The 15367-nt window shown below is 30.6% G+C and overlaps 1 protein-coding gene across 1 annotated transcript; it reads right to left on the bottom strand.

Annotated features, from left to right (window-relative positions):
• Positions 1–1705: 1705 nt before the first annotated feature.
• On the bottom strand, positions 1706–13547 carry LOC109789968 (uncharacterized). Its single transcript, XM_020349040.3, has 7 exons — positions 13212–13547; positions 12493–12856; positions 5902–6458; positions 4717–4909; positions 3195–3259; positions 2821–3031; positions 1706–2264 (listed from the first exon to the last, which is right to left on the bottom strand). The coding sequence occupies exons 2-7, from the start codon at positions 12673–12675 to the stop codon at positions 1902–1904; spliced, it is 1572 nt and encodes a 523-aa protein (XP_020204629.2). The 5' UTR covers positions 12676–12856; positions 13212–13547; the 3' UTR covers positions 1706–1901.
• Between the last annotated feature and the right edge of the window lie 1820 nt (positions 13548–15367).

The raw sequence follows: 15367 nt of genomic DNA, 5'->3' as shown, positions 1-15367 counted from the left end.
TTATACTCCAAACCCATTGGACATAGTATCTTTTTTGTCTCATAGTTGCGATTAGGTAACGTGTTATCTTCTAGAAGCATCTCCTTCAACAACTCCAACAATTATGTGAAACTTTTATCAGTCCAACCATTTCTTGCTTTTAAACTAAACAATTTTAAAGTTGCTGATAATCTTGTAAACATATTGCATCCTGGGTACAATGGTTGCTCAAAATCAGACTTTAAGGTATCATATACATGTGCTCTTTCAAAATTTTCTTCACCAACATCACGTATCATCTCTTCTAAATTATCGTCCATCCCTTCAAAATTTTCAGTTGCTGACACTGTTGGAATGTCTAATATTTCTTCGTGTCATGTCCAGCTACATTAGTTTTGTATTAATTGTTTATCTAGAGCGACTCGTTCTGATTTCGAAACAGCCTGTTCCAGTTAACAATTAACAAACAATAAATTCAAGTAGAACGGGTCGTTCTAGATGAACAATTAACAGAAAATTATGCAGAGAAGAGAACTTAGAAAGGTGCATTGTGCAGAGACTAACCTCAAACGTGCAGGCCCAACGCAAAACAGCTTAGAAAGGTTCAGAGACTTAGAGAACAGAAGGTGCAGTGGCTTAGAAAGGTGCAGAGACTTAGAAACTTCTGTAAATGTACTGAAGAGGGCGCGGGAAGAGAACGAAAGGGTTGGCATATATTGACTATTTTACGTCGGACTGGGAGGGGTCCGACGTAAATTATACAATCTACGTCGGAGGTGTATTGTAGTTGACGTAGATTGTATAATTTACGTTGGACCCCCCAGTCCGACGTAAAATAGTCAACTTTTAATTACAAAAATGTCACTGCTTATTTTTAACGTCGTGTTTTTGAATTGCTGACGTAAAATAGGTGACGTAGTAACCTAATTTTGCACTAGTTATTTTAAATTTTCAATTATTCATCCTTTCCTTACACTTTCACATCTTGTCTTGCCTCACCTCTATTCTCTAAAAATAAGTTTTTGAAAACTGTTTTATAAAAACTAATAAACAAAAACACATCAAACACACTGTATGCCAATTTTAGTTTGTTTCTGAAAGTTAAAAAATTAAAAGCATTTGAGGTTATATTCTATTTGAAGAAACTACTGTGTGATTTTTGAAATGCTTTGAGCAGCAGTTCTGCACTTGGATCCTAAATCACCTGAAGCTCAAGCTTTTAATAAATTGGGTCAGAACACCAATGGTGGCTCTATCAGTCCTTATCCCACTCCTGGTAGCGATCCTTATTAGAAAATATTAAGTTTTGGATTTTATTTGAGTTTCAATGGTGTAGTATTAAAATTAAAATTTGCGTTTATTTATAATGTGTTATTTGTGTATTTAGCTGAAGGAAGTTCCCAGAATGGTAGAAACCTGGAGACAGATGAAACGGCCACAACGAAGAAAGGTGCATCTTATATGGAAAATAGATTGTTAGAAAGTTTGGTTGCAGTTTCATCAGGTCTTCTAATTTGGCTTTCTTCAGCATAGTTCAAACACTAACAATATATTACCATTTTCATATCACATTGAAATGTAAACCGTTGATGAGTTGATGGTGTAACAAATGTTTACACTCTTAAGTGCATTTCAATTAAATTTTGCATATTCACAATACCTAATAATCTCTGACAAACCCGCAATAGATGCTACTGGGTTGCAAAACCTTGAACCGTTGGTACAAAAATTAACAAACAATTTTTTTTCCGCAAAATCTAAAACTCAATTCGTACAAGAGGAGGATAAGGGCTTATTTAGCCAAGTACAAGGTAATCTAGATTCTATTTGTATCCCCCTAATTAGAGAACCCTATATGTATGTGGAAGAGGGACAATATTCTAAGAATGCATATGGTCATTTGAACATGGGAAAAATATACATTAAGATTTCCTATTTTGCTTTTCCCAGTAACTTTTTTCCCATGATTCAACTTGTTGAATTGAATCTTCCTTCCTCTTTAAGTGCGCTTGCAAAGATGGAGGGTCGTAAGGGGGAGGCATGGTGCAAGGGCTGGTGTTTGAAGGACCCTTCACCAATGATTCCATCATAAATTTCTTTACTGTTCCCTCTGCTCCACAAACCATAGACTCCACACATAGTTCAGTAGCATTAACACCTATAGAGGGTTTGTATTTGAACAGTTTAGCATATGAATTTAAGAGATGAAACATGTAGTCGTACACGTAATCCATCTTTAGCTCTTCTTGAACGAAATCACTTGCTGCCTTGCCAATATTTTGTGCCTGATGAATTAAACACAAACAGCAACGAAATGAAAAAAAGATAAGATAAAGATTGTGCAAGATATTTAATTTATTTCATATCTCTTTCTTCCCAAATGGTTGACATTAATTATTGTTTATTATTTGTCTAAGCACATATGGATTGTGTAATGCTGTATGGGGTGAAACATGCATGCTAAGCTTGTTGACTAAGGATATCATCTAAATCTTAAAATTAAGGTGTTTGAAATTGAATTGATTTTAACTATTTAGTCAGGTTTGACCTCATTATATTTAGTGATTTTCTTTTAACTCTTTTTAAGAAAATTTTTTTCTTTTAATCAAATAAACAATTTTATACATTTTGGATGTGTTTGTCTAATATACTTATTTTAAAAAATATTTCTATTTGGTTCTTAAAAATACTTTTTAAAAAAGCGTACTTTTTATAATTTTATTTTTTGGTAAGTTTAAATAATCTTGAAAATCACATTTTCATAAGTGAGATTTGTATTAAGATTAAAATGGGTAAGGATTATATTATAGAAAATGTGAATTAGTAAAACATCAAGATTACCTCTTGCTTGTGATTGTTACCCCAATCCACAGCAAACTTAATGGACCTGCACTTGTCATCTTCCTTTATGGGCCAATAGTGGTGGGTCGGAATCAGCCCTCTTGTGAAAAAATCATAGTAATGGGGTTTTACAAGTAAAGTGACAGAGTCACATGACAGAATGTATTTTTCACTCACTGACCAAGCAGAACCTTCAATGTACACTTTATATCTGCACAAGTCGTGATTGAATTGAAACATTTAGTTGTTGATAAACTACACATATTCAATAACCAAAATCATATTAATTACTACAGAAAATTTTAACTCAAGCAAGAATTCCAACTTGTCCCTTTCATGTTTCATAAAATGAGTGCAAAGTTTGAATGTTATACCTGTGAGTGCATTGGCTTGCCAAGTCTGATTTCTTGTACCCTTCTTGTGATTCTCGTCCCCAATCCTGGAACGAAATTTTCATTTGTCAATAGGCTTCCTGTAATTTTCATCGTTGTATGAATATTTTATAACTTTTTAACAAGCCATCATATTATATTTGTAAAGAATTTAATGGTCATACACCGTATCAACCAATAAAAATTACTATTGTATGACTTTTAAATTGTAGTCATTCTAAAAGCTAATAAACTTATCATATATATATATATATATATATATAGTAGTTTCGGATTAGATGACACAATATAATTGTTTTACACAGACAGTGCATAATTATTTTTCTCATTGTATTAATGTATTTAGTGATTCTAGAGCAATTATAGGAATCTCTATATATAATTGCTCCTATGTTATGAGAAAAGGGAAAAGAGAGAAAATTCATTTCACAATTGTAGATTATTATGGTAACAAGATCCATATGGCTTTAAAATCCTACCCTGAGTCTATATTTGATGACAGCCATGGAATGATGACAAGAGATGAAGAACCAATAAAACACGGCGGACCAAAACATAACTGTCAGGAAAAAAAAAAAAAAAAAGACACCATCATTTTATTACCTAAATTATGAATAGGCTCGCGCATTATAGATCTTGCTGGAGGCCTGAAGAAAGTGGGGTATTATCGATAGAAAGGTCTTTTAAGTTGGAAAATTAGTGAACTATTCATGTTAATATCTTGAATTCTAAAACACTATTTGACCAAGTCTGCTTTCAACCATGTCATGTATGGAAAATGCAAGAGTTGTGCAAGAACATTAAGAATTTGGTTTTTTAATTGCGAAAGGACCTCAGATTGATTCAACAAGGATATTATGGAGAATGCAAAAGAGCTGTGGAAGGAATTCAAGGAAAAAATATGAAGGGAATCAAGACAACATTGTCCCCCAATCTGTCCCTATAAGGTCCAAAACCGACAAGCAAAAGTAAATAAATAATACATGTGCACTAAAAGTCTATTAACTTTCAATATTTTGGTACAAATCACATTAACATTCCACCAAAAGAAAACTCTTTTAAATCATTTTTTTAATCATGTTATTGGTAGAGGTTATCTATCAACTTCACCAATAACTAATTTTTGTTGAAAAATTTAACTGGTTACCTTTAGTAGAATTTCATTTTAAATTATATAAAACTATTATATGTGACAAAATTTTTCTTTTAAGTATTGAATGCAGTATATTCATAACTCATTCAAATTCGCTAGTCAGGTAAGTCAAACATTCAATATGGGAATTTTCAAATTGGAAAACTTCCATAAATTTGAAAATGGAACAATAAAAAGTTGTTTCTTTTAATATTAAATGTACTTTAAGAAACTTGTATTTGAAAAAAAAAAACTAAAAATAAAAATAATATATGCATATATGATTATGTACAGTATTAAAATTTTGATATTCAAATAATAGAACTATATATTTTCAAATTCGCGATAGAACAAAGCTAAGAAGAGTGATACCTGAGCATACAAACGAGCATTCCATTCTTGTTTGTCAGAAACATTGCATTTCATGAGATCCTGCCTTGTTTCAGCAACTGTTGGATTACCTTTCCAGTAAGCATACGGCTCTCTGTTCAGCCATGGTATCCTCTTGGTGCCTTCTTTCAACTCTCCCAACAAAATCTCCCATGGCTTTATGTTAACCTCAGGCCTACGCAGCATAGATGTACAAATAATTAAACAACAAAATTTAAGTACACTTCCTTATGCATTGTTGATATTGAATTAGAGTTTAGGGTTTAGAATTTAGGATTTAAGTACATTAATGAAACCTACATTAAATATAATAAAGTAAAATTTCAATTCTTACTGGACAAAGTATCCAATGCAAACAAGGAAGTGTACGGATAAGTTTAGTGGAGGACAGAAAAAAGGGTAAAATAATTAACCAACAAAATCTCCCATGGCTTTGTGTTAACCTCAGGCCTATGCAGCTGAGATATACAAATAACCAACAAAAGCTCCCATGGCTTTATGTTAACCTCAGGCCTATGCAGCATAGATATACAAATAATTAAACAATAAAACTTTAGTACACTTCTTTACATGCGGTTGATATTATTTTTTAGTCAAAATTAAAATTTTATCTCAATAATATACACAAAATTAATGAAACTCGCATTAAATATAAATACATAATATATAGTAAAACTTAAATTGATATCAAAGAACAGTACCAATAAACTGTATTAAATATAAATACATAATATTAAAGTAAAATTTGAATTTTGATCAAACAACTGCACGATAAGTATTAGTTTAGGAATTATCAAATAGTAAAAACTTTTTTGATTGGTAGAAAGAATGGAAAGGCAAATTTATATTGATAAACTTAGTTGAAAGGAAAACTAGTTTAGAGAAGTAGAATAGATTTAAGTAAAAATAACTTACTAGTTGCTTGGTTACAAATATGTCAAAATTACCATTTAATTTTATATAAAAGATTCTAGAGATATTTATCTAAGATAAATTTTTATCTATATGTAATTATCTACGTAATTCTAGAATTTGTATCATCCAGTAATTACTAGAATATATTTACTTATTTTTCAAGAATAATCTAACTTATTCAAAGAATTTGTATCACATTTTAACAATAAGTTTAGTGGAGAAGAGAAAAAAGGGTAAAACTTGGGAAGTTACCATCCCCAGTAAGACCAATCAGGGAAGACAATGTCCAATGTGTCATCATTCCCACAGTAGCGGAAGAGAGGGGGCGGGGGCCCGGCATTGGGGCCGGCGTAGCGATCGGCGGAGACGACGGGCCAATCGACGCAATCAAACATGAGCTCGAAATCGGGAAGCATCCCAGGGTACCTTCTGAGCATCTGCAGAATCCCCCAGAGCGTGAAAACGTCCCTCGTCTGAAACGCCTTCTCGTAGGTCTCCAAATACGCCCTCCCGTTCAGGATCACCACCCTGAAGTTCGCCGTCGCCCTCGCCCGCTCCACCATCTCCCGCGTTATTCCGGTACGCGCCCACGCCCGCAGGTCCTCGTCGATCCACCGGAAGTACTCCGGACACGTGGCGCTCGCTCCGACCCTCTCCTCGCTCCCCTTTTCGTGCCCGCCGTTTCTGGGGCATGTTCGGGTGTGGTTGTACGCGCTGCAGTTCACTGGGGTTTCTATTTGCGCGCGGAACACTTGGTATGTGGATGTGCCCAGTGCTGATTTCGTCGATGAACCTCCCGAAATTATGGGCTGCACATCAGTATCATGCATTGTGTTAGAACTTAGAACTCAGAAGGAAGGGTGACACAGTAACACTGCAAGAAAAAAAAAATCTAGATTCCAACACTTTTCTTTTACCATGCATCTTTCGCGTAATTATTAAAATCACTGCATGATATATATTTAATTTAAATCTTGTAAAAGAAAATAAGTACTTAAAACCAGCTAATAATTTTTTAAAAATCAAAGACTAATGTCATTTCTGCTGCTACAACTAATCAATGAATTTGACACACAACATTAATCGAGCGGTTTTCCTAAAGTTAATGCAAATTTAATTTTAAATATTAATTTATTTTACAGTAAAATAAAGCAATGATTAGATTCAAGCGGTTTTCCTAAAAATCCTTGACGACAAAAATCCTCGGGTTAACTAATGCATTGGACAGCAGTAATTACATGCATTAGTTTAATATTGTTTTTCAATATTTGTTTTAATTATAAGCCATAAGTTGGATTTTTTTATCTTAATTTAAAATTTTATTGACTTTCAAAATTACTTAGGAGTAGTTTATTTTATACCCTAGTTAATTGTATAACTCTATTTTTTAATGTATTTACTTATAAATAGTATTGAATGTAACAACCACTTAAAATAAAGAGTAATTTTGGAATAAAATTGAAATTTATGATAAAATTAATAATAAAAAATAACTAAATTAATTTCTTTTTATCTTAATTATTTGTCCATTACTTATAATTAGGACTGGATATAGTAATTAATATTTCCTTTAGTCTTTTATATAAGAAACAGATAGGTACAGTTTTTACCCTAATTATAAGAAACAAGTGACTACTTTAAGATATTTAATTACTAATTTTCTTTTATACCCTCATGTAAGTGGATGTATTTATTAATGCATTAACAATACAAGTTAGATTCATCATTGAAAAAATTTATCTCTTGAATTAAGTGTAGTGTCATTTAATATTATCACTATTTAAACCAATCAATTCAAAGTATCTTTTAGAATAAAATTTAATTCTACGACATTATTAATGAAAAACTAACTATCTTAATTACTTTTGTTGATTTTGATAAATTAGTTACTAGATTCATTCTTATTTATAAGACCCAACTTAGAATGATTATTTATTTTATATATATATATAAGATCCAATTCATAATATTTGGTGTATTAATTATTTTTAGACATAAATAACCATAATTAAAACAAAGATCTCTTAATTTGATAATACATTAATTAGAGATTCTTTAAAAGACATACATTCTAATTGGTTAGAAAAGTGAACAATATTAATTATGAGAAAAAAGAAATATAAAACTTTAATTGGTTAAGAGAGAGGTGAGATTTAATTGAGAGATAAAAGTAGTATAAGGATAATTTTGGAAAAAAAAAAACATTTTGATAAATGTCCCTTCTTTATCAAGAGTTCAATTTTTTTTTATAAGAACAAAACATTTTTTCATGTTGTTACCAAATGTCTTATGAAACTCACACCACTCTAACTTCTCTGACCCTATCTATATATTATTAGTTGTGGTAAAAAAAAAAGTAAATAGGTTAGCATTTTTTATTCCCTAAGAATATGTCACTTAGGAACATTCAAAGAGATTCAATGTTTTGTCTGCATTTCATCCTTACCACATCCATCCCTTCTTTGTGTTCCATACTCTATTTTCATATCTCCCTTATCTCATCTTAGAGCATAGTTGTCTCGCCTTTTGGTCAAGATTAGACTTGCGAATTAGATGGTCTTGACTTGTTATCCCCTTCATCACAAGACCTAAACACTTCTCCTCCTCACCACTTTTACTAACATCCTTTTCTAATTCGATGTAGCACAAGGCATACAACCTGACCTCGACCATGGTTTAAGGTCTTATCCTTCTAGTGATTCCTAAAAATCGCCTGACAATATCCCCTTTTGGAAGGTAGTAGTCGACATCATCTCGTCTGTAGTTGTTATTCTCACACCATCTCATTAAATCTCAAGAGGGATTCCTTCAAGGATTTGCTAGATTACTACTTCAAATCGAAGAGGTCAATAGTCGTTAAAGGCTTGAGCTTATTTGCAGTGAACTAGGCTACAAACAAATGGGAAAGCTCATTAAAGTTGGTGATCGATCAATATGACAAACTACTAAACCAATATAGTGTCCCTTTCTTCAAGGTTCTCGTAAGCATCTTCCACCTAACTCGACTACCATTACTGATCACCATCTTAGCATAAAAGTTTATCAAGTGTTGACTTGGATTATTTGTCCCTTTGAATGGGGTCCACCTTGGGCACCATATAATTCTGCAAGATAATACCCCCCTAGAAAATGGCTAGAAATTTTTGGCAACTTCGTCGTCATCTCCTTGTCTATCCTCCTTATGTTTGCTTACATCGTCGTCTACATTTCCTCCACCTTCTAATGAGATTTCTTCATTCTTTTTCCTTATCTCCTCTTCCCTCTTTTTGGCCTGAACATTCTCCTCCCTCAAGCCATTAACCATGGCCACGAGTTCTTCCATCATTGGATTATATTGTGATTCCTAGTTCACCTTCACCATCTCCTCCAAAACCTCCCAACTCTTGTTAAAAAGATCATTTTGGGGCATAGGAAAGGTTTTACCATAGTCTCATAGTAAGCGTCAAAATGTTCCAATCTAAAAAATATACTAGAGATAACCTAGTAGTTATCTATGACTAGAGCATTCAAAAGTGTGTCATGTTTATCCTTTGCCTTATAGTGGGGGTTTTATACTCACTTATTATGCCTTCATGGTCCCTAAGATTTATGGGATTTTGTGTGGATTTGGGAACCATATTTTGGTGCCCAGTCATAGCTATTAATGGTTGGATTTTGTGCCAAATATTGCCAAGCCATTAGGTTAAAATCAAGGCCCTACATGGTGTAATGGTTAGTTGCTCGACCACGTATAAGTGGTGAAGAAAGAGAAAGGGCTTAAGTGATACTATCTACAAAATATTGAGAGGGTCAGAACACACTATCCATGAAATATTGAGAGGGTCAGAACATATTCTCAACAAAATATTGAAAGGATCGGAACACACTCTCATCTTAATGTTGAGATGGTACATTTGTCCACCAGCCTCGAGTGTGGAAGGTGTAGAGGCTAAGTTAGGACATCCTCTCGATGAGATGTCTAGAGGGTACACTTGCTAACCAACTTTGAGTGTGAAAAAGAGCATAGGCTTGGTCATAACACTTTCTAAACAGGATGCTGGGAAGGTATACTTACGCACTAGTCTCGAATGTGAAAGGCATGGAGACTTAGTAGGAACATTATCTCGACTAGATGTTGAGAGGGTACAAGTAAGGATGGGAATGAAGCCTTAAATTGTAGTCTATGGTATAACTTATTTAAAGTCTAACCTGACCTATTTAATAAAAAAGTTAAGCTTAGACTTTTACAAAAGTCTATTTATTTAAAAATATTGAGCTTAAGCTTATAAAAAAATCTTGTTAGACTTAATAGATTAACCTATTTAACTGCATAATATAATTAAAAAAATAATAATTTACATTTATAATACAAAAATCAAATTGTCTATATTGTTTGCCTTTCTACTACACTTAAACATTTTAAATTTTCTATTTATACAAAATCAAGAAATAGAAAATAGAAACTCAAACAATAGCATCTTTGCTTGTGTTTTCTTTCCTTTATTTTCATAGCTTATTATTTAGAATATTTCAAATGAGATGTAAAAAAATATTAAGAACGCTTATTTTATATATGAAATCAACTTCTTTCATCACAACTTATTCGTGAGTATAATTAATATACATAAGTATAAATGAGTTATCCCTTTTATGTTAGTTTTTTTTTTTTTTTTTGTTCTTTTAAAATCTAAATTTTTAAAACAAATATAAATTTATTAATAATAGAATAAACTATTTTTTTCTTGCAAATTAAAAAAAGACTCGCACACATGTTTAAAAATATATTTTTTAACTTATTTAAAATTAAATTTATTTATTTGTTAATGTAAAATAAATTTTTAAATAAATTAATAAATTACATCATACTTTTAAAAAAAATCTATAATAGATAATAAGTGAAATTTTAAATTTTAATTTTATCACACATATTCATCTTATGTATTAAAGGACTAACCTAACTTGTCATATTCTCATTTGTAAGGAAGTATAAATTAAGAGTCCTAGTTATATGACAATTACAAATAGTCAAACAAACTTCCAAAATAAAACAACTACGTATAACCCACGTAGCTTTGAGCGTGCTGAACTAGAAAAACGTAAATAAACTACAGTAAGTTGCATGAGAATGAAATCGTAAGACTTACTTCAAAGATTTGAATCCTTTAGAAAAGATAGATAATGAGAATGAAACACGCGTCCTAGTTTGGTGCAGTGCGATTCTAGTCCTAGCCTTCTAGGTCTTTAAACTATCCTTTAAATTGCATAATTTAGTAATGCAAGTGTACAACAACGTCAAAGTTATGGGTCTAAACTAAACAAATTTACGTGCAAGAATCGGGTGGCGCAAAATTACAAGGCTCGTGATCCCTAAGTCAATAGTTGGTCCCTCTTTTTCGGTGTGTCGGAAAATTTTAAGAACACGTGTGACCTACACAGCCTTCATTACAACTCAATCTTTGAATTTCTCCATGTCTGGTTAACCGACACTCGCGGCGCATGTTAGGCCAGGGAATTTTTTAGCAAAAATTAATTAAATAAAAGTTATTATATGTTTAAATTTTAAAGAATTATTATAGGTTTAATATTTTTAATTATAAAGTATTCATGATTGATTGAATAATAATGTAACAATGTACTGTACTGTTAATATATATTTTTTGAATTCTATATTATAATTTATATATATTATTTTAATCGCTTTCTATGCTCTCCAACTTCACCACGTTGTGTTCCCTTCAACAACAGTGTGTCTGTTTTGTTTTTTATACTTCAGTTTTTCGATAGTACTTATCTTTCAATTGATGATCATATATTCTGCACAATGTTCAAGGCTTTTTTTTTTATAATTATTTTAAAGTTAATTACTTTAATACTCAAATGCTAAATTAACCTAAGACTTTTTGATATATGTATTTCAAAATAAATTATATTAACCCAAAAATATTATTACTTTATAAAAATATTAACTAAAATAAAAAGTCTTATAATTGAATACTAATTTTCAAATATATAAAAAAAAAATTTAAAATGTAACATTGAATTTGTGTAAGTGGTCTGCCAAACCAAAATGTGGCACAAGTTTAATGCATATTAGGTTTCATTTTCAAAACTTGAACACCTGTTCAATTGTCTTCCTCGAGTTAGTCAAATTGTTTGGTCAAGTAAGATATTGAGCTCCCCTAACTATAAGCTACCCCGAGTGTTTTCACCTTTGTTTTTATGTTTCCCACTTAATTTTTGACTTTGGTAGAAAGGGTTAAACCTACCACATTTATATCTGACTTTCCAATGAGTTACACCTAAATAGCTAACATATTCCTCTTCCTCTCATCCACACACACTATCTTTCATACAACTTTTATGTCATCTTTATACTACTATTAAACTAGTTTAATCAATAGACAAGTATCTAAAATATTTAAACAAGTTATGTATAGTCTAGTCTAGTGTTTCTAAATGGAATGAGCTTAAACCAACTTCTAAAAAAAGGTTAGAAATACTTTTTGCACAATAACACATGATGGTTAAATAATTGGACCTCTAGTGCCATACTATATTACATTCTTTGTGCATTTAATATATTTATAAGTAGCAAATTACCACATTAACATGCAAATATGTAATTAATGGGTAGAAGATTAAGTGAGACATGTTTCACCCACACCGATATAACGGGGTAACTGAAGAAACGACAATGTCATTTCTTCAGCCATGCATAAGGAATTCCCATGCGTGTCTCTGTTTCATACAACCGCAACTCACGAAACAAACATGTAATCAACTAACGTTAAAAATTGCACACACATTGAGCCAATCAACGTTGGATGCAAAAAAGGTTAATAAGAATAGTAATGATATACTCACATGCGTGTCGAGCGTGCGCGTGTAAACCAACGCGCCGACGATGAGCACGACGGAGAAGGCGATAACCGCGGTGGATCTCGACAGCGATTTCATGAACGGCCACCAGATTGCGTCCTTGTAATGACGAGAATGCCCCGATCCGTAATTCTCTTGCCTCGTGATCACAACGTTGTTCTCTCTCATGCTCTGTTTTTTTTCGACCGTTTTAATGCTTTTTGTGCCCTTTTGAGGTTTTGAGCTTCTTGTTAATGTTGATGCTCAAAGAAGCAAACTTTGGAATGGGTCTTCAATTGGGTCGGTGAGTTTCGCCCAATTGGATGTATTGCAAAAATTGAAGACCAAGGCCTTTTCTTTTAAATGGTGGCTGAGGAAGAAGAAAGAAGAAGAACAGAGAAAATTGGGTGAGTACATGATGCATAAATATATTATTATAAATATAATGGGTGTTTGGAAATTGATTCAAAAGCCAGAAATTACGTCAATTGTGCTTTAAAACGTGAATTGAAATCTATAACTACTAGCTTTGGAATAAACTATAAGAATCACATACAGAGTATGCTGCAAAATGTGTGAAACTATAACTTATGAATAAATGTAAAAAATTACATCTGGGATGAACATATGTAGAACCAAACGCGGTTACATAAGATCTAAGAACCGAAACAAAGTTAAAAAATTAAAAAAAAATTAACAAAAAAAAAAAGAAAGAGATAACGAACCTGTGGATTTTTCTTGGGTTGTATGGTGGATTGGAGTTGAGAAGAACGCGAATGAGTCTAAGAATCTAAAAAAGATTTCTAACCTTGTTGCACACATGTAGATAGATCACAGATTTAAATGTACGGAAAACAAAAAAGGATAATTAAAAATGCGAGAAAGGTGAGAGTCAATTCAAAACGGAGACAAGGAAAAGTTTTGAGGTTGAATCTCGTGAGTGATAGAACTGTGAGACTTATCTCACTGATTGTTTATGTATATGGAGTGATATATGAATTATATGAATTATATGAAATGGTACGAAGAAAAAGGGTCCCCATATGTCTTTGATGATGTAGGAAATTGATGGCCACAATTTGGAAAAAATACCCAAGTTGGAGAAGTAATCGGTGAAGTGATGATTTTTGCCGATCTTGGGAATTTAATTACTTATTAATTGCCTCTAACTTTTATTTTTTCTTAATCTGATAAATTTTCTGTACCACTTTTGGTCTTATGTTATTCATCACTTAAGGAACATTGTGTTATATTTTGGGAAGTGTTTTCCATTCTTAGAATTGCCCAAATTCTTTTAAGCGTTGAACTCATTTAATTTGCCTACTGCATTTAACTATTATTGTGAAATACTAAAATGTTAAATATCTTGGGTTGAAATCTACAGATTAATAAGCGATTAGTTAATGTCAAATTTTAGTCCCAAGATAAAATTAATTAAAAATAAATATCTGACATTAATTAATTATCATGGCTAATATATGACATAAAATTAATTGGTAACCCGATTTATTAATTTTACATCTTATTTCATAGAAAACTTGTGTCATACAAACATGTGATGTTTACTTAATTATTTTTAAATTAAATTATATAATATAAATATTTAATTATTTCATTAAATATTAAATATTTAATTACTTCAAAGAGTGCTATTTAATGATTTGTAATAGTCATCTTCAAATATCACATATATATATATATATATATATATATATATATATATATATATAAAGGAGCTTGAACCTTAGCGAAATTTTCTCATTCATTTTATTCTTCATTTCTTTATAAATTATTGTACTTAAAAGTTTATTATGTCTCGCGTGTAAGATGAACTCATTTGTTATTTTACCTTGCTTAAATCATGTGTTTTAGCTTGAAGCCTAAAGATATTTTGTTATTTAAAGAATACTTGATTTTAAAACCTAGAGAAGTTTTGTTATTCAAAGAATACTTTATAAGTTTACTTGAAGAGACATTAGGTTGAGTTAACAGTAGTTTGTGAAAAAATACTTACATTCTTATGAAAGATATTAAGACTTGATCAAGTTATCAAGAATTGGATGTAATATCGGTGATCAAGACTAATTAATAAAATTAAAAAAAAACTTTTATTTTTTCTTTACTTCTTCTACATTCCTTTGACTTAAGTGTCCACTTTGCTATTTTGAAAAAGTGTTATGTTTTTTTACTTTTCTAATGTTTGTTTTACACATATTTCAAAACATTATTTTAACATGAAAGTAATAAATTTTAAAAGATAAGTCTTGAGAAATCTAAAATAATTTTGAAGAATGTAATGAATTTTGAGAAATTTAAAAAAAAATAATCAAAATTTGTAATTTAAATTTAAATAAATTTATATAAAAAAAATATAAGATTTAAAAAATTTTATAAACTTACAAGATTTTAAATATATTTGATGTTACAAAAATTAATAATTAATTAAAAAAGATAACATAAATAATGAAAAGTAAAATTAATACAAAACTTTTAATTTTTTAATTAATATTTGATCTTAAGTTCATGTCTTAAGTTAATATTTGATATTAACTTCATGTCTTTTGATTAATATAAGATTTAAAAGATTTTATGAATTTAACATATTTCAAAAGATTTTAAAACATATTTGATGTTACAAAAATTAATAATTAATTAAAAAAATAACATAAATAATAAAGTTTAAATAATAAAAAGTAAAATTAATATAAAATTTTTAATCTTTTATTTAATATTTTATCTTCTTAAGTAACGTTTTTTCATATATACTAACTCTTCATGAATTATTATCTCCTTGTTCATTCATCTGATTTTGTAGAATATGTTAATTAAACAATATGATATTTATTAATTGATAATAATAAGGATAAAGATTCATCTTCTA

Source organism: Cajanus cajan, chromosome 1 (assembly GCF_000230855.2).
Source record: "Cajanus cajan strain Asha chromosome 1, NIPB_CcT2T_4, whole genome shotgun sequence".
Taxonomy (NCBI): Eukaryota; Viridiplantae; Streptophyta; class Magnoliopsida; order Fabales; family Fabaceae; genus Cajanus; species Cajanus cajan.
The sequence above is the reverse complement of the archived record's forward strand: the minus strand, read 5'-3'. Positions and strand labels throughout refer to the sequence as shown.

Bases quoted from the DNA above. Each gene is read 5' to 3' on its own strand.
- LOC109789968 (XM_020349040.3), bottom strand. From the start codon at position 12,675: ATGAGAGAGAACAACGTTGTGATCACGAGGCAAGAGAATTACGGATCG. The intron at 4,910-5,901 runs GTAACTTCCCAA...TATGCTGCGTAG, and splicing joins GATTGGTCTTACTGGGGATG to GCCTGAGGTTAACATAAAGC. The intron at 3,032-3,194 runs GTATAACATTCA...CGACTTGTGCAG, and splicing joins GCAAGCCAATGCACTCACAG to ATATAAAGTGTACATTGAAG.